This window comes from Acanthochromis polyacanthus, chromosome 1, assembly GCF_021347895.1.
Source record: "Acanthochromis polyacanthus isolate Apoly-LR-REF ecotype Palm Island chromosome 1, KAUST_Apoly_ChrSc, whole genome shotgun sequence".
In the NCBI taxonomy this organism is placed as follows: domain Eukaryota; kingdom Metazoa; phylum Chordata; class Actinopteri; family Pomacentridae; genus Acanthochromis; species Acanthochromis polyacanthus.
Genome location: NC_067113.1, coordinates 34,580,925 through 34,605,703, shown reverse-complemented (window position 1 = coordinate 34,605,703; position 24,779 = coordinate 34,580,925). Strand labels below are relative to the sequence as shown.

Genomic DNA, 24,779 nt, shown 5'->3' with positions numbered 1-24,779 from the left:
ATGCAGATAATTAGCATCAGAAAGGTCATTCTGAGAATAAACCGGCTCTTCACACGATTCTTAGACGCTTGAATCCACAGAAACAGCTCCTGAGTTTGATTAAAAATCAGATTTCTGCAGTAGGAATGTTTTTCTAACACTTCCTGTTGCGTGCTGAGGCTCGTCTATCTCAGATTTTTATTGTTTTCTCGTGGTTTTAATTCGGTTTCTTAGGATTTTCCTCCCGTTGGACAGAACTCTGCATGTTTGAGATATTTTCCTCTGACTGGCTGCAGCATCTTTCTTTATTAAAGTCTTTTTTTTAAAGCACCCAGATATTTTTTGGAAGCTCTCAATGAAAACCTGCCAAAGTTTCTGCTGCAGGATTTCTGGCAGCCGATGAAAATCACCATCAGCAGTTTTTCCGTTTGAGCTCGTTAACGACAAACTGCAGATATCTGAAAACGCAGCAGCTTCTCTCTGCTTTTATGGACTCAGCAGACAAAAGGTTAATGGAGAAGTTTTTCCTCACTGTGGATCAAACTGCAGTCTAAAGAACCTGCAGCTCCATGAAAACAGAATGGAGAGAAAATTTATGAAATTACAGTGAGAAAGACAGAAATCCTCAGAAGAAAAGCCAAAGTTGATTTTATTATTTTTATTTCACAAAAACTTAACTGGAATCGACATTTTTCCAAACATCTACAGGTGTTACAAGCACTAGAAATATTCTAGATATTGAATTAGTTCCATGTTTCCAGCTTCTCCAGACTTTTCTCTCTCCTCTGCTCATCTGTAGAAAGATGTTTCTCCATGCTGAATGTATCTCCATCTACTTCCTCTGTTCACTGTTTCTGAGCCATGCTGACTTTATTGATTGATCCAAGAGGTTTTATTTTTCTCCATCTCTCCCAAAGTAACATCAAATTGCCTGAACTGACTCACAACTTTGATTCTTTTTGTGCTTTATTTACAGTTTCTGGTTGATAAATGATCTAATTCTGCAGGTTTTTTGATGCAGAAGGTAAACAAAAGTCAGTTTGGTTAGTCAGAGATAATTTTCAGAACTGAGGCAATTTAGTGGTGATTTCAATGAAATATCACAATTTTTATGCTCATTTTTGGCTTTTTTTTTTTTTTTTTTGGCAAAACCACAAATTCTACATGATGCGTTCAGGTACTGTTGGAAAATAGATCATTTGTTGATTCTTTTTGTGCTTCGTTTACAGTTTCTGTTGAATAAATGTTATGATTTTGCAGATTTTGGGATTCAGAGGGTCAGCAAAAGTGAATTTAAGCACAGATTTGGTTTAAATTTTCTGTTTTTACAGTTTCTGACTCTGCTAGATGATTTTGGTGTTTTTTGTTTTTAAAAAGGTTTATTTGGAAAAGATGGTTTGCTTTAGAAATAATTTGCAGAACTGAAGCCCAGTAGTGGTGATTTCAGTGAAATATCAGTTTTAAGCTCGTTTTTGACTCTTTCTTGGCAAAACCATTAATTCTACACGATGCGTTCACAGACTGTCAGAAAACAGAAAATCTGTTGTTTTTGTTCTTTCTTCAGTTTCTGGTTGATGATGCTCTCATTTTGGGAATTTCTTTTTAAAGAGAACGTGGTTTTAAAACCCTGCTGACAGGTTTTTGGATGGTTCACCATTTTGGCTTCTTTATTGTGATTAAAATTGAATCTTTGATGCTCAGTAAGTAAAAATATTCAGATTTATATCAGCGTCTGGCAGTTAGCTGAAGGTTTGGGGTTTGAAAAATCACCAGTTATTCCTAAAATCACGTCAGTAATTAGTTTTAGAGCAGAAAGTTCAGACTCAGCTCTTTATTTAAAGGCAGAAGCTTTAAATTGTCTTCTCAGAGGTTTTAAAGTCTGACTTTAACAGAATCCACAGTTAGATGAAGAAAACACTTCAGGAGGATCGCAAAGAAGAGAATAGTTTGTTAGGCTAAAGATGAGGTTAATTTTAGTTTCTCTCATCAGTCAGAGTAAATCTTCCACCTTCACTCGTTTTTCCTCCTCAGATTTAGAGTCTCTGCAGCCTTCAACCAGTTTTTGAATCGTTTTTCTTGTTTTTCCGTCCAGAGACGAGCTTCCTGCTGGGAAACGCTCAGATCGTGGAGTGGCCGGTCGTCTACAGCAATGACGGATTCTGTAAACTGTCTGGATTCCACAGAGCAGAAGTCATGCAGAAGAGCAGCACATGCAGGTAAAATCTGATTTATACCGACAATAAAGAGTTAAACTTTAAGTTCAGCTTTATTAGTCACAGAGCCGCAGTGGGACTAAATATTCATTTAATCTGAACGTTTCTCTGCATGATTAACGTTTTAAACGCTTCACTGGAAACAATAAAGACTACATTCATGTTGTTTGTTTTCAACAGAATTGCATTAAAGCAGCTGTGATTCATCACAACGTAAATAAAACATTTTAAAGGTCTTTCTTTATGCTGCAGAAACCACTGAAGCTGAACGTTTTAGTCCACTTTAAATTATTATTTAGGCACAGACTCACAAGTTATAAACTGGCTTTTATTTTGGACCTTCCTGCCTCTGTTCTGTTGAAGACCGAAAAAAAAAAAACATTTTAATTGTGAAGAAAATCTATTTGAAGTTTCCCTATTTAATTTTGTTTTAATGAATGTAAAATATGACTTTATTAGACTTTGTGTTCTTTCCTTTATTCTTTAATTTAAACTGCAAAATAAATTAATAAATAAATTTTAAAAATCCATAAAAAAGAGAAAAAGCAGAAAGAATACCAGAAAAACTGAATAAGAACTGCAAATAACTGTAAAATAATGTGATTATAGGCTGATTTAAATAGAGTAAAATAGTGTGAAAGAGATTAATGTCAACAGTATGTACAAAGTTTTTGCTTTTTTGTGCAATTTTTTTCTTTTTTTCTGATGAATACTAGTAATTATCTGTAAAAATAACAATTACAAATATTTGCCATACGTAGGTCACAAAATATTTCTTTGAAATAACTTCAGAGTTGTGTAAAATACTATTTATTGCAGATTTAAATAAAGTAAAATAGTGTACGTTAAGTAATTTTAAAAATTAGTTTTTGCTTTTCTGTAATTTAACAATCTGTACAAAAACAGCACGTTGTTCCAAAATAAAATTCCAGTTCAGAACAGTTAAAAGTTCATATTTTACTGTCTGCTGTCATTTATATTTTAACCTGCTGAGGTTTAGTTTTGGTCTGTTTTTCTTCAAAATGCTCTTTTAATGGTTAACATGTAAATGAAAACTTCTGTGATTTCATCAGATAACTGATAACAAATCTATAAAAAAACAGTAAATTGTTCAAAAACTTCAGTTAAAAACTCTTTATTTTAACAGTGTCATGTTGAAGGAATGAACATTTTAATGATATTAGTGTTTATAAATAATGTTCCTGCTCTAGAGGACTGTTCTTATGATGCTAACTTTGATAAAGAACTGATCCGATGCCCAGAATAAAAAGAATCCACCTCTGAAGGTGGAAGTCTGAAATGAATCTAGCTTCCAGAGAAGGTCACTGTTTTACCCTGATGTCACCAAAGACATTTTTAAATCTGACTCCAGAGGACGACCGGGTCTGAACGGAGGGTGAAGAGGTTTAGTCTGACGCTGAGGACAGAAAATCTAACGGCTGCTGAAGAATGATGGAGGTTAAATCTGTGACCTTAAGTTTGGCTTCAAGACAGCAGAGATCCTCACATGATCTGGAAAATTCTACATATTAATGACATATAACTAGATTTAATGAAGCTTTATGGACAAGAAAAAGAAACTCCTTTCCTGTCAACGTGACCCATCATGATGCTGCTGCCACCGTGCTTCATCATGATGATGCCACCACCGTGCTTCACGCCACGATGCCGCCACCACCGTGCTTCACGCCACGATGCCGCCATCACCGTGCTTCACGCCACGATGCCGCCATGATGCCGCCATCACCGTGCTTCACGCCATGATGCCGCCATGATGCCGCCACCACCGTGCTTCTCGCCATGATGCCGCCATGATGCCGCCACCACCGTGCTTCTCGCCATGATGCCGCCACGATGCCGCCACCACCGTGCTTCACGCCATGATGCCGCCACCACCGTGCTTCTCGCCATGATGCCGCCATGATGCCGCCACCACCGTGCTTCACGCCATGATGCCGCCACCACCGTGCTTCGCCATGATGCCGCCACCACCGTGCTTCACAGTGGTTTGTTTGTGAGGATATTCAGTGTTTTGTGTCCATCTAATCTGATAAACAAAAAGCTCCATTTTGGTCTCATCAGATCAAAGAATTTTCTACATATAGGTGCCGTATCCTCAATAAAAATTCTGGTCACGAGTTGAAATCTTCTTTTTCCCATCATGTTTTAGTTTTAAACTATCGGGAATCATTCTGGGAGTCCACAGTGGCTGTTTGGTTATTTGTTGTTTATTATTTCCTGAAGACACTGCTGCTGTAGAAGAAACTCATCAGTCAGAGTGATTATATTAGCTCAGATTGAAGTGTCCTCAACCCTTTAAGGAATAATTACAGCCATGGCAGCTCAGCTTCTGATGTATGTGTAAAAACCAACCTAAAACTTTAGAGACAACGGATGGACAGGTGATAAACTGATGGAGTGTTAAAGGTGAATCGACCACTGCTGTTTCTCATGACACTCGTTTCGTTTTTCTAGCTTTATGTACGGAGAGCTGACGGACAAGAAGACCATCGATAAAGTCCGGCAGACGTTCGACAACTACGAGTCCAACTGCTTCGAGATCCTGCTGTACAGGAAGAACAGTGAGTCTTCATCATCTGACAGAACTTCACTTCACGTCATTGTGTAGAAATCACTGCTGAGTCATTTAACCCTCTGAACAGTTTTATTTACTCTTGTCACATTTTTCTACAATTGTGAAGTAGAGACAATAAAGAAATGTCCAGAGTGACAAAACATTAAAAAAAAACTTAGTTCATAGAAATCAAAAAAATCTTGAACATGTTGATTCTTAGTTTGTTCCAACATTGTTAAAATTACTCAAACATTTTCCAAAATTTCCTAAAATTTGTTCAAAATTACTGATTTTGGGCAATTTTTGAGTTTGAGTCCCAAAGGTTTTGCCAATAGAAGATAAAATTTTGTAGATGTATAACTTTGTTTTTGTGCAACCTCTCCAAACATTTTCATCAATTATTGTTTGCTGTTTTATTGATTCAGTATGTTTTATTGTCCAAAATCACATATTTCCAAAATAATTCAAAACCTCTTGAAAGTAACGTGAAAATTGTCCAAAATTGACAATTTAACTCTTAAAGGAAACCTTTCAAACCTGATGGCTGGTTTTAGGGTTTAGAAGGTTAACTAAAGTCGGTTCACCGTTTTGGCTTCCTCACAGTAATTAAAATAAAACCTCTGAGTACTTTTTAGAATACTAAACAGGTAAAAAACAACAACAAAGACTTCCACCAACATTGAGCTTTTAGAGTTCAAAGATCAACAGTTTTCCTGGAAGTTCACATCAGTAATTGGTTGGAGAGTGGAAAGTTCAGACTCTTCTCTTTAATTAAAGGGCAAACAAAAGGTTGTAACGATCGTTTAGAGGTTTTAAAGTCTGACTTCCTTTCATTTGAGCTGAATCCACACTAGAGAAAGAGAAATCTCTTCATGAGAATCAGAGTTCTGATGGAAGTTTCAGTTATTTGACCCAAAATTAGGTTTAATTTAGAGACTTCTGATTGGATTTCCTTGATTTTTCCAAACAGGATTTCATTTAAATAATGTTGTGAAGTTATAAAATCAAACTAAGTTGGAAGATACACTCAGCATGGTGAAACACCTTCCTACAGCTGACGAGAAAAGACTCAAAAATCGACTAAAAATTGTCCACAATGATTCAGATATTGTAGTTTGAACAATTTTTGGATCATTTGAACAAATTTCAAATAATTTTCACCAGTTTTCCAGGGATTCCTTCCATGTTTTTGTTGCTTTGGACCAAATTTGAGTGAATATGGGCAACATTCTGTAGAATTAATTAATGAAATTAATTAAAAACTACAGTTAAAAACTATCAAAATCAGATTTTTTTCCCCCGTGTAGTGTGCTAAAATAACCCAAAAAATCACCTGTTTATTATAGGGGTTAATGCTCATATAGTTTTTATTAAAATGATGATTTCTAATAATTATGTCAGTTACATTATTATTTTTTATATTTATTTTAATTTAAAATCACATTTCAGACTCCCCAGGTTTATTATTCAGGCTGTTCAGGTGGTTTTAATCTAAATTTGTTATTTATTCAGCAGAATAAATGTCAAACTATTCTGGCTTCAGCTCCATGTGAGGATTTATGGTTTTCTGTCATTTTAAGTTGATTTTGGGTTTTCTGACTCTGTTTTTCTGAGTTTCTCTGTCATTTTATATCAATTTTTGGGGTCTTCTGACTCAGTTTTCCTCCCGTTCCGCTACAGGAAGTCCGGTGTGGTTCTACATGCAGGTGGCTCCCATCAGAAACGAGAACGACAAGGTGGTTCTGTTCCTCTGCACCTTTAAGGACATCACTCTGTTCAAGCAGCCTATCGAAGACGAGACCACCAAAGGTCAGTTTGAGCTCAAAATTCAAGGTTCTGATGGTTTAATATCCAACAATTTACGGTAGAATTTAAAAAAACACAAAGAAAAGACAAGCAGATGCAGGTGTTTGTTGGGTTTAGCTGTTTTTGTGTTCAGTTTGGTGAGTCGATCCTCCAGAATATTTGAGTTTGACGGTGTTTTATTACAGTAAAGTGCACAAAATGATGACGGGAAACAAAATGTGTGAAAAACAAAATGTGTGATCAGACGTCAGATTCTGGTTGGACATTTCTTTGCCTTATTTCCTTCACCTTCTTTATCTTTTTTCTCTCGTTCATGTTCTAGAGTTTTCAGTTCTCTCTCCATCCTGATATTTTTATTCTCAAATCATCAGATTTTCACAACAATTTCTGCACGACCTCAGATTTTTCTGGAATTTTTATAGATTATAATCTGGATATCTATAAAAATATTTATGGAATTTTAGTTTAGTATCTAAAAATTTGGATCAGGTTGTGTAGTTGGAGATTGTATTGCTGGTTGTGTTATAGGAGGAAGTTGTGTTGGAGGTTGAGTTGCTATCAGGACCCTAGTTGTTGTGTGTGGTTGTGTTGGAGGTTCTGTTGCCATCAGTAGTTGTCACTGGTTATATTGCTGGTTGTGTTGCTGGTTGTGTTGCTGTCAGTAGTTGTGTGTCGTTGTCGTCCTCTGGTTCTGACTGATGCTTGGTGTCAGGTTGTTGCCTCAGGAGTTGATCTCAGCGTTGCTCTCTGGTGAGTTTGACCTTTGACAAGGATCCTCCTTTAACATACATGAACATGTGAACACGTGTGTTCATGCTGCTGTCGTGTGATCAGTTTATTCCGTCGCGTGTGCAGAACTCGGCACGCGACCAGAGCTCTGTTGGAACTAAAACTGCCTCTCGGTGGTCTTTGAATGTTTCCAAAATGTGAAACGGAACATTCAATAGAAGGTTTGTTTTGGTCGTCTCCATGAACCTTTTGAAATACGTCCAACTTACTTTAGTTATTTATTGGATACCATTTTGGATTGTTTTCTGTTTAATTGTCAGACATTTTGAAATGCAGTGAAATAAATGGTTGAATGTAAAAGCTGCTGTGCTGATAAACAGATGTTTTTTTTATTCTACGTTTGTGGATGGACCTCATTAAACAAAATCACCTTGGAAACTGGGATTCACGCGGCAGTTTGGATGTTGACCGACGTGCTACGGTCTGTTAGATTTCAGTGTTGAGATGCTACAGTGTGTTAGATTTCAGTCCAGACCACACTGAAGCTGCAGATATTCTACATCGTGGTGTTAACTGAGATTTGCTGCTGTAGGTGTCGGCAGGGTTTCCTCGTGCGGAGACCAAACCTTCCTCTCAGCATCGACTCCGGCTGATCTCAAGGCTCCAAACGCCACAAACCGTCAGCGTCACCCGAGCACCACCCATCCAGCTGAACATCTTCAGCTGAAAACATTACAGTACATTAAGATGGATTATCTCAGTGTGTTTCTGCTGCAGTTAAACCTAAAATGACGCTTTTCTGTCTCATCTGGAGGATTTTACTCTCCTCTACAGTGTGTTTTGGGGCCGTACATTCATTGATAACCTGATTCTGAGACGTTTTGCATCTAAGCAGAACACAGGTCTACATTATTTACATTATCTCCCCTCTTATTTAGAGGGTTTTAAGTCCTTTTTGGCACAACTTGGGTTGAATTCGGTGCTATGCCGGTTGTGTTTATCACAGTCAGAGTTGGTTAGTCATCTCAGCAACTGGAGCAGCAAAGAAAAACACACAGAGCTAATGAAAATATAATTTTCTTTTTGTTGTGTACCTGTGTAGTTAGCTTAGACTTGAGCTATGAAATTAGCTGTCCTCCTATGCTTTCACCAGTGTAGTGTGCTTTATTGTCACTTTAGCCATGTATTTAGCCTCTGTCTGACTTTAGCCGTGTTGTTAGCGTCTTTCTATGACTTTAGCTATGCAGTTAGTATTCTTTCTGTGACTGTAGCTGTGTAGTTAGCTACTTTCGATGCTTTAACAGTATAGTCAGTTGACTTTCTATGGCTTTATCTGTATAGTTGCCTCTTTAAATCACTTTAGTTATGTGGTTAGCTTCTTTCTGTAACTTTAGTGGTGTAGTTAGCTCTTTGTAAGACTCTAGCTTTATAGTTAGCTTTCTTTATTTGCATTAGCTATGTAGTTAGCTGTCTTTCAATGGCTGTAGCTGTGTAATTAGCTTGATTTCTTTGACTTTAGCTGTGTAGTTAGCTATTTTATGAGCCCTTTTATGTCTTTAAATCACTGTAGCTATGTTGTTCTTAATACTTTAGTTGAGTGGTTAACTTCTTTTTAACTTTACCTATGTAATTAGCGCTCAATAATACTTGTGTAGTTAGCTTCTTTCTTTGCTGTTAGCTGGGTAGCTAGTTGCTTTCTATGCTTTAACTGTGTAGGTGGCTGTCTTTCTATGACTTTGGCTATTTAGTTAGCTTCTTTCTGTGCCTTTAGCAGTGTAGTTACCTCTTTAAATCACTTCTGTTGTGTTGTTGGCTTGTTTCTCTAACTTTAGCTGTGTAGTTAGCTCCAGTGCTTTCTGTCAGTACAGCTGTGTAGTTGGCTTCTTTCTGTAACTTTAGCTGGGTAGTTAGCTCTTTGCAACACTTTAGCTGTGTAGTTAACTTCTTTCTGTAACTTTAGTGCAGTTAACTTCTTTGTGCCACTTTTTTTTTTAACACGTTAGCAGTGTGGTACAGTTTGCTCGATCAGCATCTGTCCAGGCTTCACAGATGGAAGATTTGAGCCTGAGGCAAGACAACATTCAGGTGTACAGCTGATCAGAATGACTGATGAGGAGCCTCAGGCATCAAACTAAACAGTTTAGCTTGGTGAAATCTGTCGTCTTATTTAGCACATGTTGTAGCTGGACTCATTATTCGCTCAGTTTTATACAGTGGACGTCCTAGTTATGGGGAATGAGGAAGTGTAGCAGTGAATTAAACGTGAAAGTGTTTCATAGTGAGCTTTTCTGTAAGTTGTAGGCATATAGTGATCTTGTTAAACACTCATTTGGATTGAAAAAAGTAAAAGAAATGCCGCATTTAATTTACTTGGCTTGAATTGTGCTGGAAAAACAATACATTTAATTACCTGAGCTTGAAGGTAGTTCCCCTCGAGGCAGCTTTGGGCCCCTTTGGTCAGTTTTCACTAACAATAGTTCCTTTTTATAAAACATTCAAATTGAAGCCTCAATTCACAATAAAAAAAACTCCCAAATTTACACATGAGAACTTCTGTGTTTACTCCAGTTAAAAACTAAAAAGCAGGTTTGAAAGACATCTTTTCATTTTCAAAAATCACCAAATTACACCCACTATCAGCACGAGAACCTGTAAAGATTAAAAAAAAACCCAGATTTAATCGATTTTCATTTGTGCTGTAACTATCGATCTGCCACCACATGCTGCTGCTGCTGCCACCGTGCTTCACAGTGGGGAAGTGTGTTTGTGATCACAATCAGTGTTTAGTGTCCACCAAACATAGCGTCTAGTCTAATGAACAAAAGGCTCCATTTGGTGGCTTCCCTCATTAATCTTTTTTGCAACTCTTTCAGCAGAGTCATACCTGTCTTGGTGGCCTTACTAGTCTCCTCCTTGCTCAGTCTCTCAGTTTTTGAGGACGTCTTGCTCTACACATGCATCACATTCCTTACATTTAGTAATGATGGATTTAAAATAGACTCCAACGGCTATTCTGTGACTTGGAGGAGTCATAGTTGTGTTGGTGGCCTCCTCACAGGCAGATTTACACATGTGCTGTACTTTACATTTTATAGTTGTGATTAATTGATGCTACTTTGTACAGATGTGTTTTTTTAATCTTGTCAAAAAAAAGTGTAAAAAAATGATCAGTGTTTAAAAGCAATAAAAAGCGGAAAAGTTCCAAGTCTGAGCTGCAGTTTAGGTTGTAGTTGTGACATAAATGAAGACAGAAACGCCACAAAGTGCAGGTCAGGATGTGAATGAAAACCGCTTTAGAGCTCAGCCAAGTTTAATGAAGACACTCTTATCGCTTAGCAACAAACATGTCAATTAGCAGCGTAATGTATGTGAATGTGAAAGGTTGTTGGAGTTAATTTAAACAAACGTCTGGACTCATACGATAAGCTCCCATTCTGCTCTTCCTTCTATTTCCAAGCTCTAAGTGCACAACCTCAGCAGCTGTAAACATAAAAGATGCTAAAACAGGATGCATGTGTGACTATCAAGTGTAAACCTCGTCGGTGAATCCTCGCCTCGCGCTGATCACAATCTGACTCCAGAATTCACTTTGCGTGCACCGCTTCTGCTCCGTGTTATTTTTAGCTCCATTTTTATTTTACTTCCACTTCCATTGTGCTGCTGATAAATCATGCCGTGTTGCATTCTTGAGTGGAGAACCACAGTTTACTGGGATAAAGGCCGTTTATTTACAGCTCCTGCCGTTTCCCATCATGCTCGGCGTGAGGTCCGGTCGCCCTTCCCGTTCCAGGATGTTCGGCCTGAAGCCTGTCCGTTTGTATTTTCGCCACCTTCGTGATGAAAGTGTGTCCGGCTATGAAAAGCAACACATCAGCTTCCTTTCTGTGCCAGTAGTGCTCTATTATCCCGCAACACTTGAATACACCGTGCTGCTCTATAATGCATGGGAATTATGAAGCCGCCAGCACAATGGCAGCTACAGAAGAAGCGCTTAAGTAAAGCACCGTAAATGAAACGTCCTGCAGCCATACTACGTTATTATTGGGATATTTTTAACTTATTGGTTCCTTTGTCACAACTTCTGAGGCTTTCTAATGTAAATAAACTCAACACAATCTTGGGAGATTGTACTTTATTATAAATATCACATTTCTTTATGTGTAAAATGACGGTTTAAGACATTTATTATAGGGGTAGCAGCACTGCAATAAGACATTCCTTTATTTATACTCATTCATTTAGTACTACCCAATGTTAAAGAAATCCTTCAAAATGGTGAAAATTTGTTTAAAAAATGTGAATTATGCCAAAAATCTGTAAAATAACAATAATCTTAGCTGATTTAAACATACTAAGTGTAATTTAAAGGTGGTACACTGTAAAAAATACTGATTTTTGGCATGAATTGTACGTACAGTTTTAGTCTGCTTTTGTTTGTTTTTTTATGATCAAAGTGCAAATATTTTTTGGTTTCTTAATATATCTATAAATGTACTCTTTTAAAAAATAATGTGAAAATCTTTAAAAGCCAGATCTGATTAAGAGCTATTTACCATTTTTTGATTGTTAATATACATGGTTTCTCTTTCAAATAAAAACATATCTGTAAAATTGTATTTTAGCTGACTTCCAGATGATAATACAGTAAAAAGTCAAAATTAAGGTCAGTTGTTGTTGTAAAAAAACAAATTACCATTAATGAAAATCAAGAACTTTTCACATGGATTTTATTTGCAGTTTTGTTCAGTGTAAAAAATAAATTACTGTCAAAATAAGACATTTTTTTCCTTTGTTTCATCCAGTTGTTTCTTGTTTTGTTGAATTACAGATATTTGTCAAAATAACTATCCAAAAACTACAGTTTAACCTGTTAAACCATTTTTATAGTGTAGAGGAGACCAATGTGGTGAACAATCTGATCAGGTTAAATTTGTCAGCCTTTGTGTTTGGCTCCATCATTTGTTGGTTATTTTGGGGCATTTTTGTCATTTTATTTTGCTGATTTCATGGTTTCCCTCCCCCAGAATTCAGCTCACTAAATAATTAACCAGTAAAGTGCAGTTTAAAGCTAACAGGAAGTGACAGCTGGAGTTTGGTGTTTGAGCAGAAAATGTTAGCATCTCGTAGCTGCAACCACACAGATTCAGTTGCTGTCATCAGCCATAAAGTGCTCAGATCAACCAGAGTTTCTGTCTGACAGGAATCTAAATGTTGTGTGTAGAAGACCTGCTCATGTCTGTTGATGACTGCAGAGTTTATCAGGACATTAAAGACCAGTTTGCTGATTGGTTTAGTCAATGTATTTATGTTTAACTGTCTGAAATCACCATGACAAAAGACTCTTTAATGTCAAAGTGGAAACAGATTTCAACAAAGTAACGTTAATTAAAAATGTAAAATAAGTGATCGCATAAATATTCACCACCTTCAAGTCAGTATTTAGTAGATGTCACCACCATGCTTCACGTCATGATGCCACCACCACCATGCCAGACTACAGTAAAGACACCTAAAGATGAAGTTTCCTCATCGTGATTAAGATTTCAGGAAATGTGATGGAAAACATACATTTAAAAAGTGATGAATTACTATAATGTACAAAAACTGTTAAAAAAAAAAAGGCAAATCAGGGCAGATATTTGTAAAATATTGCTGATTAAAATTTAGTTATTTCTATGCTAAAAAACTGTCAACTTAACAGACAGGTTAAAAAAAATACAGTATAATTATTTAAAGTTTGGTTAGGAGAAACTAAAAGTCATATAAACTCATCTAAAGTTTAATATTTGAGAAGATGTTTGCGAAGCTCCTCACAGCCTCCATAATGCACAATATACAACGAGTTATGTAAGAACTGTTGGAGCAATTTACCTCCAGGGAATATATTGGAAAAATAACTATTCTTTGTCAGGCTTATTATCTCTGGCTGCACAGCACCAGCTTTAAATATCAACATGTAGAAACTCATATAAAAGGAGCTGAAGATGTACAATAAGTTACGCAGCAGCTGCTCCAGTGGTTTTTCCCGAAGGCAGTGCAGTGATTGGGTTTCACAATAAACTGATATTCACGCTGTTGAGGTGAATGCATGAGGGGGTCTTTACAGCTGCAGGCCAGAGGGTTGAAAGCTATTTTAAATTTCACTTTTTGTTGGTAATGGTCCTTCAGAAGCTTGATCACGACATGTGATCATGGAGCCATGACGCCGCTGCTCTTTGGCCTTTGAAACATTTGATTTTATTTTTAGAGCAGCAGCCAGACGCCCAAACCTCATCCAGCAGCAACATGATGGCAAGAAAGACTCTGAGGCTGTAATATAGAGATCGAATACACAGAAAATGAAGGTTGTGCCACATTTTTCACCACAATATTCTCTCAGAAATGTCTTCTGTGCAGTAAGACACAGCCATAAATCATAAAGAACGAAATCTTATTTTATGAAAGCTGAAACCAAACTAGAACCAACACTTCCATTTTTCCAATTCCCAGCTTGTGTTGGGAATAAAAGTGGTTTTACATAATAAAGACGTTTCACTATATGCATTTTTACAACCTCAAACTTTTTTCACATCTTTAGAAAGATGTTTCTCCATGCTGAATGGATCTCCAACAACTTGCTCTTCTGTTCACTGTTTCTGAGCCATGCTGTATTTATTTGATTCATCCAGTAGGTTTGATTTCTGTCTGAAAGTGCCCCAAATGATTAGAAGCTTGAGGAAATAACATAACATTGTGCAAAATTAAATTCAACAAAAACATCCGAAATGTCTTGAAACTTCTCTAAATTGACTAAAAAACTCTATAAAATAACTAAAGTAGGTCAAAATTGCTTAAAACTTGTTCATGTTGGCTTTGTTGAAAATGACATTTTCAATCATTATTCACAGTTTTGAATCTCTTGTCTATTCTTGGCACTGCCTGCAGTTCAACCTAAACCTTCTCAGTTGCTTTTCACAGGATTTTGTGCAGACGGTTTATTTATTTTTGCACATTTTTTCAACAGACATGCAGGACAAAGAGATTTTTGACACATCCTGATCCTGACAGAAAAACGTGTAAATCGTGATGCGTTAAAGGTGGAAATCTGATGGTTCGTTCTTCTTCTACAGTTTAAATTGTGTGATGTTGGCTATTTCCAAAAGCATAACCCAAGTTTCAGGTCTGTTTTGCTGTTTCAAAAGTTAATTTGATGAGTCACAAAACAAGAAATTTATTTTTCACTGCTGCTGCAACCAAGTTTCGAACAGAAACGAGAAAGCTGAGGTAGATCTATTGTTTGTAATGCTTGTTATGCATTTCCTCTGCATTTATAATGAAGTATATGAATATGAGACTTTTTAAACAGCATGATGAAATACTTCCCTGCCTCCAACAGAAGAGTCTATTAATCAAAGGGATGAAGCTGGAAAAGGGCATTTTAAATGTGAACTTACTGAGAGAAACTTAAAGTTAAGAACTAAAACAAGACGTATGCAAAAAATAAACCAGAAACACTCAAAGCAATGAACTTTATTGTCATGACATCATGTTTAACCTGGTTTTAGCATCAAACCTTTTTCAGGGAGTGGAACAGATCTACTCTAAGTGCTGCCTGCTGCTTAAAGCTTTTTACTCAATTTATGGAACCATTTACTGTTATTTTCCCTGTTTTGTTTATTTACAGACAATGCCTTTTAAAATACCAGAAAAAAATGTTAAATTTACATGTTAATTGTCAAAAAAAGAGGTAAAAACTGTAAATACTGACATCAAAAATCTGTATTTTACAATGATTATTTTTTGTAGTGTTTGTACCTAAAATGAAACAATTTCTACTTAATTTAAACGAGCAAAAATGTAGTTGTTTTACAGATATTTATTTTCACCGTTATGTCATAATTTATAAAATTCTGTATACTAAAGATTGAAAACTGCTCATGAGTAGAAAGATGTTTCTCCATGCTGAATGCATCTCCAACAACTTCCTCCTTTGTTCTGTTTGAGCCACGCTGACTTTATTTTACTGATCCAGAAGGTTTTATTTTTTTAACAGTCTAAGTGTCCAAAATGATTTAAAGTGAAATAAAATTGTCTAAAATTACTCAAAACGTGTCCAAAGTAACATCAAAATCTAAACTCACTCAAAAATTCACCAAAATAACTCGAAGTTGCCCAAAAAATATTTAAAATGTGTTCATATTGACTTAATTCTTTTAAAAATTGAGCCTTCATGGCATTTTTTTTGTTAATTTTGGACAGTTTTGAGTCTCTTGTGGAAACACTGCCTGCAGTTCAACCTAAACCCCTTAAATCATATAAATGGAGTCATTGTGTTGATTTGTTCTCATGAGTGTATCATCTGGGGTTAACTCTCTATCAGCTCTCTGGTGGCGGCTGGAAGCTTTGGGAATATTTTGTAGCTCCAGTAAATCCCGTGGGAGTCGTGATCTGATTGTTTTTGTTCTCGACGCCCGTTTAGGTTTAATTAACGTGGTTTTAACGATCTGCATGTCGTCTTTTTTTGCAGGTTGGACTAAGTTCGCTCGGCTCACCAGGGCGCTCACCAACAACAGGAACACTCTGCAGCAGCTGGCGCCCATCAGCAAACATGAAGTCAGCCACAAACAGTCGAGGCTGGCCGAGGTGAGAAAACATGACTTCCATTAACGGCAGAGACTGTGTTCTGATTCAGTCGCTGCATTAAACTGTAGGTAACCATAGAAACAAGTTCTCCTCTCCACACTTTGGTCCCAATTTTTTGTTTCTTCTCCTGGTGAAAACGATCCAAAACCAAACTGATTCTACACAAATATTTCAAATTTGGTGATTGGAATCTGAGGTAACTGATTGTTTTGGCTACTTGGAGGCAGCAGAAGAAACCTGAAAACACAGAAATACATTTAAAATTTTGATTAAACTGATTCAATGTCATGAATTTGTTGGAACAAAACAGCTTATCTGTCTGTCAGTAGCAAAGAAGACGCTCATTTAATGTTTGGACCAAAGAACGCAGAATCTTTTGCTGGTCCAAACATTTTGTTTGTTTGTTTTGTCTTTTTGGGGTTTTTTTTGGCAAGTTTTTTTAAAATTTAAACTAGTACAAATCTTCTGAATCGTACCATAAAATTACCAAAATTGACCCCTGAATTGTCCAAAGTAACTCAAACTGTCCAGAATTTCTGAAAACTTGTCCAAAATGGCAATTTGGAGAAGTTTTGCAGTTTTCAATCCATTTCCAGTGTCACAGGTAAAGAATAAGAAGGAAAGATGGAGGTTATTTCTGTGTTTTCCAGCCTCTACAACCTTTTTTTAATCTCAACTCTACTCATCAGCTGTAGATATTAGTACGTTAATATTTCCTTCTCCTCAAAAATGACAAATAGAACCAATAATAGTACAACTAAAGTACTGGATTGATGAGCAGCTGCTGTAGGTATAGTAGTACCATTTAAATATTAATGATACTCATTTTTACTGAGTTACGTACAGTATGTTTTTGAAAACTTCTGCCTCAAGTCATTTTAACAAATCAGATGTCTAAATAAATATTCTAAACTCCAAAACTGAACTGAGTCATTTTGATGATGCTAAAATTCAGTGTAAATTTGTGTTTTACTTCTGCTTGTTATGGATTTAGTCCAAAGAAGCATCAAATTTTTAAATTATTGCACTTTTTAGGAATCAATCCAACTCCTCAAATTAAAACTGCTCAATGAAATCCTCCTTAGCTTGCAGGAAAATCTTTTTATTCCAGACTAAACAGCCGGTCAGTTGGGAGTTATTTTCTCTGCAGGACCTTTAATGTCCAAACCTGCAGCTCTTTGTTTTATTTCTGCACAGATAAACCCTCATATGAAAAATTAACAGCCGCATTCAAACCAGAAGGAACCACTTAAACGGAGAAGCCACGCCTTCACGCTGACTTCAAACCGGTGGTCGCAGCGAGCCGTTAATATTTCATGCGGCTCGCGGAGACACAGTCGGTGAGGTTCAGCACTCTGGGTGATTGTGACGGCAGCCGGAAATTTAGAAAATGGATTTCTGGGGGGAGAGAGAGGACGGAGTTCACGAAGCCTGTTTTATTCATGAAGGTCTGAGCGAAGTGTGTTGGCTTTAATCGGTTTGTTTGGGTTTGGTTCCTGCTCAGAGACGAGGATTTAGGCTTAGTAGAGGTGTTTCTCTGAAGGTTTGAGGTGAAAGAATGGAGGAGAGAGGGTGAATTCAGGAATTATATAGGAGGAGAAGGTCAGGAATGATGTACTGAAATAAGGGAAGTTCTCCAAGCATCTCCATCAGATTCTGTTATGAAATCTAAAGCTCCACTCAAGTCTACTGCTGATCACATGGACAAAGAAAAGGCCTTCTGGAGGAAAGTTCTGTGGTCAGATGGAAGAAGAACTGAAGGGGAGGCCTTCAACTCCAAGAACACCAAACCTGCCATCAAGCATGGAGGTGGCAGTATCATGCTCTGGGGTTTTCTAGAAGAGCTCCTGGACTGGTTTCAGACTGTATGTTGGACTCGTCTGAACTTTCTTGTGACTGATTTATGTTTGGTTCCAGTCTTGGTTCTTCTGGTTTTGGATGTCATTTAAAGTTGGTTTAGGATTTATTTTACTCTGGATCTGGTCCTGGGTTCTATGGTTCTATGGTTCTTAATGGTCTTGGGTGGCTCTTTTTTTTTTTTTTTAGGAGTAGTCTAGATTTGGTTTTGGTCCCAGTTCTGTACTGGTTTTTGACTTTTTTTGGACTGGTTTGATACTGTTTCTCAAGCTAGTTTTGGTTTAAGACTGGTTTCAGACTGTTTTCTGATTAGTTCTGAACATTTTTTGGTTGGATGTTGGTCCTGGCTTCAGTCTGTCTTGGGCGGTTCTTTTTTTTTAACCCCAAGGACACCAAATCTACCATCAAGCATGGTGGTGGCAGTATCATGCTCTGTGGAACTGGAGCTTTACACAAAGTAAATGGAATACAAAGAAGGAGGAATACCTTAACATTCTTCATTAAAACCTAAAACCATCAGCAGAAGGTTGATCTTGGACACAGTTGGATGTTTCAACAGGACAATGAGTCCAAACACACATCAAACGTGGTAAAGAAATGTTCCATCAAGCTGGAATGAAGGTTTTAGACTAGACTAGACTCAGTGATTCATTGGAAACTCAAGACTGACATGGCATACATGGTTTCTATAAGTGAATTTAGACTTTTATGTCTGTACATACTATCGTACCACCCTTCAGGACGTTTGCGCTGAACGTTATCCGAATGTCCTCAAGACTCCTCAGGACGTTGCAGACAAACTCCACTTTGACAGTTTGACCCTGGGGGACAAATTAACGTTGACAACCGCATGAATGTTGAAGGAAATAGCAACGATGGTTCTGGCGTTGTTGGCTGGTTTTAGAAACTCCTCAGGTCACCATGATGAAGCTCCATATGATGGTTGGATCATCCAGCAGCTGAACGTGATGTTTGATGCTCTGTGGTGAAATCAGATGTACCTCTGTGATCTGAAAACATGTTGAACACAGCTCCTGATATAGATATGATTGTCATACAGTCTGCTGCTTGGAAACGTTGCACATGTGACCACATTATTGCACCATTTACATCCGTGTTGCACCGATGTCACCTTGTTTGAATCTCCAACAGAAGTGTAGGTTTTGATGCCTGGTTGATTTATTTAGACTGTTCCTGAGGGAGGATAAGGTGAGGAAGGAAAGAGGATAAAGTATGCTGCCACATTTGTGAGAAGGGTTGTTATTCTACCCTCTCTCTTTTTCGCTGCTGCTAAGCTAATTAGCAGCCTAACTCCTGAGCAGCTCCTGACTTGAGGCTGTTTGACTGGCAGCTCTGGCCACCAGGATTATAATATGGAGCTGCTTTGTTGTGGAGCTCCACTGATCTGCTGCTTTGCTTTGTTGTTTAACATCCGACTGAATCACACTGAGAGGACAAGTGAGGCTAACTGAGGAGAAAAGCAGGTTTCCATAATGATTCCATGCTAGCGTTTGCAGTCGTATCACAGTAGAACTGACAGAACCAGTAGAATCCATGACAGTTAAGTCTGCTCGCCTTAAAATCCTTAAGATGTATAAATGTTGCGGTAGAAACGCTTATGGGAGAAGTAAAAGTGTTAACAGTTAGCAGGAGAGCTTCACATGTGCTTGTAGAAACAGTACTAAACATGGAAGTGGCATCAATACATTTACCTTCTACCACTACATTTACCTTCTAGCACTACATTTACCCGCTAAAACTACATTTACCTTTTAGCAGTACATTTAGCTTCTCGCACTACATTTAGCTTCTAATTCTACATTTAGCTTCTAACACTACATTTACTTTCTAATACTACATTTAGCTTCTAACACTACATTTACCTTTTAGCACTACATTTACCTTCTAACACTACATTTACCTTCGAACACTACATTTACCTTTTAGCACTGCATTTAGCCTCTAACACTACATTTAGCCTCTAACACTACATTTACCTTTTAGCATGACATTCACCCTCTAAAACTACATTTATCTTTTAGCACTACATTTACCATCTAATACTACATTTACCTAGCCTAGCCATGCTACACCCATGTTTCTGACGGCACAAGGGTCTAGGGAAGCTCGACAGGGAGGGAGGCGGGCTAAAAGGTTGTCTATCAAACCCCTCTGCAGCAATTGGGTAGGTATACAACCAATCAACGCAACGAATAGGCTGACGTAGTTCCTAGAGCGCCGGCGGATTGTGGCTAAGTCCCATTAGCTTCCCAACCAGCGGAGCCAACTGGTATATTAAGGATTTGCCATATCCCATCGGCATAAGTCCAAATACGTCTTTCTTCTCAATGAAACACTTCAGTGCCGTTCTTTGTTTATCTTTCAAGTTGAATTTTAGCTTCAAATCTTTAAGGGCTGTGGCCAAAGCCGAGTCAAAAGATAACTGTTTATTGTGCGCTGGTTGTTTCTGTCAGAATCGTCGCGCCTCTGTCGTCACTTCGTTACGCCCCCCTTCTGACTCTACACTTCGTGGGTTGTCTAGCGCGACTAGGCTAACATTTACCCTCTAAGACTACATTTACCCTCTAAGACTACATTTACTCTCCAACGCTACATTTACCCTCCAACGCTACATTTACCCTCCAACGCTACATTTACCCTCCAACGCTACATTTACCCTCCAACGCTACATTTACCCTCTAAGACTAGTGGTGGTAGTATGAGTGCAAAGGTACTAATAGTATAAGTAACAGATTCTAGCGTAGTAGTAACTGTTTAATCTAGAAGTACTGGTAGTAATTCGACAAATTGTACAAGATATAATCGTAGTAATGTAGTGGTAAAAACAGTAAAAGAGTCCATAATATTAGTAGTAGTACTTGTAATGGCCACAGCATAGTAATGGATGTTCAGTTGAAGTACTAGCAGTAGTAGAATAGTACTCAGTGATTTTTATCCATCGTGTTGCTTGCAGAAACTGAGTACTGTTAGTGGTAGTATCAGTGGTACTAGCATGATCTGAGTATTATTTGTGTAAGTAGTGATTGTTACAACAGTAATATTACCACTAGAACAGACTCTGTTGTGTATTTCAGGGTATTTTATGGAGTAGTATTCAGTATTCATGTGTTGTTTGCCGAAACAGAATAAAATCAGAATAATCAGTTTTTAAAAATAATGAGTTCAACGTTAATATTTGATCTCTGAAGATAAAATGAAACCGCTGCTGCATTAATGTGGAAATAAATCCTGTTTTCTTTTTCTTTTTGTCACCTTCATGTCTGAGTTTTTTTTTCTTTTTCTCATTTGAAGCCAGATTTATTCCTGATGCGATTCTGTCGGCTTTAAACAAACCAGATGAAAACTTCTGAACAGCGGGAGACGATTATTAGTCGACAAACACGAACATCAAGCAGTTTTCAGTTGACTTCTTTAAACCTTTCATCCATTTCACTAATTTAATTTCTCTGCTGCAGTCGGTATATAAAAAAAACTGCTGTTAGAAAAGACTATATTATAGAACGCAGTGAGAAACTCTTCAATAATATTTATTTAAAATCTGCACTGAATTACTTTAAATCTACCAACTTTCTGATGCATTAACATATTAAATGTTATATATTTACAAAATCTGAATTTTGGAAAATATCTACATTTTTTTGGAGTAGAAAAAGAAAGGACATGTGGTACTTTAATTTACTGTTTTTTAAAGTGAATTCTGAGAGAAAAAAATAAAAATAAGTTTTAATTTCATATAAAAAAGCATTTTATCTTTGAATGCATGACAATTTGGCAAATTTAATTAAATTTAGAAGAGGTTAACTGGTTTTATTGGTGTTTTTTAAAGATTTTTTTATGTTTTACAAATATTAGTAGTACATTTTGTTAAGAAATGTTAATTTTCTATTCTTCTGTTGCACTCCAGTGTATCTTTCTTTCTTTATGAGCTGCTTTGTATTAATATTCTGACAGTTTGTTTTGAAAATCTAAGAAGAATGTTCTAATTTAATATAAAGAAAATATTTTCAACCTAACCAGTTTTTAAATACGCAGATGTGTAAATAACCTGCATGTGCTTAAAAAAAGTAAATATACATAGAAAAACGCACAAATACTGAAATATAAATATAACATGTTTAAAGTTAAATTACAAGCATAGAAATATGAAATATAAACTATACACATTAAACTCAAAATTCTACAGTTTCTGTGGTTATTACACACGTGGACAAAATTGTTGGTACCCCTCAGTTAAAGAAGGAAAAACCCACAATTCTCACTGAAATCACTTGAAACTCACAAAAGTAACAATAAATAAAAATTTATTGAAAATTAAATAATCAAAATCAGCCATCACTTTTGAATTGTTGATTAACATAATTATTTAAAAAACAAACTAATGAAATAGGCCTGGACAAAAATGATGGTACCCATAACTTAATATTTTGTTGCACAACCTTTTGAGGCAATCACTGCAATTAAACCATTTCTGTATTTGTCAATGAGCGTTCTGCAGCTGTCAACAGGTATTTTGGCCCACTCCTCATGAGCAAACAGCTCCAGTTGTCTCAGGTTTGATGGGTGTCTTCTCCAAATGGCATGTTTCAGCTCCTTCCACATATGTTCAATGGGATTCAGATCTGGGCTCATAGAAGGCCACTTTAGAATAGTCCAACGCTTTTCTCTCAGCCATTCTTGGGTGTTTTTGGCTGTGTGTTTTGGATCGTTGTCCTGTTGGAAGACCCATGACCTGCGACTGAGACCAAGCTTTCTGACACTAGGCAGCACATTTCTCTCCAGAATGCCTTGATAGTCTTCAGATTTCATCGTACCTTGCACACTTTCAAGACACCCTGTGCCAGATGCAGCAAAGCAGCCCCAAAACATTACTGAGCCTCCTCCATGTTTCACCGTAGGGACAGTGTTCTTTTCTTCGTATGCTTGGTTTTTGAGTCTATGAACATAGAGTTGATGTGCCTTACCAAAAAGCTCCAGTTTGGTCTCGTCTGTCCAAAGGACATTCTCCCAGAAGCTTTGTGGCTTGTCAACATGCATTTTTGCAAATTCCAGTCTCGCTTTTTTATGAGTTTTTTTCAGCAGTGGGGTCCTCCTTGGTCGTCTCCCATGAAGTCCACTTTGGCTCAAACAACGACGAATGGTGCGATCTGACACTGATGTACCTTGGCCTTGGAGTTCACCTTTAATTTCTTTGGAGGTTGCTCTGGGCTCTTTGGATACAATTCCAACGATCCGTCTCTTCAATTTGTCATCAATTTTCCTCTTGCGGCCACGTCCAGGGAGGTTGGCTACTGTCCCGTGGGTCTTGAACTTCTGAATAATATGAGCCACTGTTGTCACAGGAACTTCAAGCTGTTTAGAGATGGTCTTATAGCCTTTACCTTTAAGATGTTTGTCTATCATTTTTTTTCGGATGTCCTGGGACAATTCTCTCCTTCGCTTTCTGTTGTCCATGTTCAGTGTGGTACACACCTTTTCACCAAACAGCAGGGTGACTACTTGTCTCCCTTTAAATAGGCAGACTGACTGATTATGAGTTTGGAAACACCTGTGATGTCAATTAAATGACACACCTGAGTTAATCATGTCACTCTGGTCAAATAGTTTTCAATCTTTTATAGAGGTACCATCATTTTTGTCCAGGCCTGTTTCATTAGTTTGTTTTTTTAAATAATTATGTTAATCAACAATTCAAAAGTAATGGCTGTTTTTGATTATTTAATTTTCAATACATTTTTATTTCTTGTTACTTTTGTGAGTTTCAAGTGATTTCAGTGAGAATTGTGGGTTTTTCTTTCTTTAACTGAGGGGTACCAACAATTTTGTCCACGTGTGTATATTAAAAATGTGAAAATTGGATTTATTTAAAACGGCTGTTTGCAAAATGCTTCACAGAAATTGACAGTGAAACAAAACTAGTGCAAACAAAGAATGGCACAATAAAGTAATAACAATAATACATTTTATTTCTGTAGCTTCACAAAAATTTATAGAAAGAAAAAACAAAAAAAAAACAGACTAAATAAATGATTTCTGTCTAAAACTGGAGTTGCAATGTGCTTCACAGAACATTAAAAAAAAAACAGCACAAGAAATGAAACGTCAGAACATCAAAACAAACACTTAAAATGCCAAAAATTGAGCATCAGAAGTGGACTTTTTTTTTTTTTTATCTGTACAGGTGAGTTATTATAGCTTTAGCGATAAGATGAGCTGCAGGTGAACATGAAGGAGTGAATCAGGTTCAGGAGGTTCATTTAAACTCAGCTGACTGAATGAAAGTGAACACTTAAAGAACTAATTTAAATGATGGTACTTTCTTGGCAGCTGCAGCAGGTCGATCTGCAAACTCTGATTTATTTCAGACGTCTGCCAATAAAGCTGCTGAAGTTATTTGTTTTCCTTGATTTGCATATTGTACATTTACCGGTATGTTTTAATATCCTTCTATTAAAGTCTGCTTTAGTGAACTCCTGGAACAGACTCGCTAACGTCGCTATCGTTTCCTGTCTCCAGGTCCTGCAGCTCAACTCCGACATCCTCCCTCAGTACAAGCAGGAGGCGCCCAAGACGCCGCCACACATCATCCTGCACTACTGCACCTTCAAGACCACGTGGGACTGGGTCATCCTCATCCTCACCTTCTACACCGCCATCATGGTGCCCTACAACGTCTCCTTCAAGACCAAGCAGAACAACATCGTGTGGCTGGTGCTGGACAGCGTCGTGGACGTCATCTTCCTCGTCGACATCGTCCTCAACTTCCACACCACCTTCGTGGGTCCCGGCGGGGAGGTGATCTCCGACCCCAAGCTCATCCGAATGAACTACCTGAAGACCTGGTTCGTCATCGACCTGCTGTCCTGCCTGCCCTACGACATCATCAACGCCTTTGAGAACGTCGACGAGGTAAGTCTGGCTTCTTTAGTGTCTTTATCAGCTGTTGGAGGTGAAGAACCATCTTGAAACCGACCTGTGGA

At 37.4% G+C, this 24,779-nt stretch overlaps 1 protein-coding gene across 2 annotated transcripts in view; it reads left to right on the top strand.

The window, feature by feature from the left end:
* kcnh5b (potassium voltage-gated channel, subfamily H (eag-related), member 5b) overlaps positions 1 to 24,779 on the top strand; it is a 129,961-nt gene that overhangs the window by 7,777 nt on the left and 97,405 nt on the right. For both annotated transcript variants that reach the window (XM_022191873.2, XM_051958119.1), the window contains exons 2-6: positions 2,072 to 2,195; positions 4,668 to 4,774; positions 6,448 to 6,576; positions 15,809 to 15,924; positions 24,316 to 24,708. In XM_022191873.2, the coding sequence (XP_022047565.2) occupies positions 2,072 to 2,195; positions 4,668 to 4,774; positions 6,448 to 6,576; positions 15,809 to 15,924; positions 24,316 to 24,708 (869 nt within the window). The remainder of the gene's footprint in view (positions 1 to 2,071; positions 2,196 to 4,667; positions 4,775 to 6,447; positions 6,577 to 15,808; positions 15,925 to 24,315; positions 24,709 to 24,779) is intronic.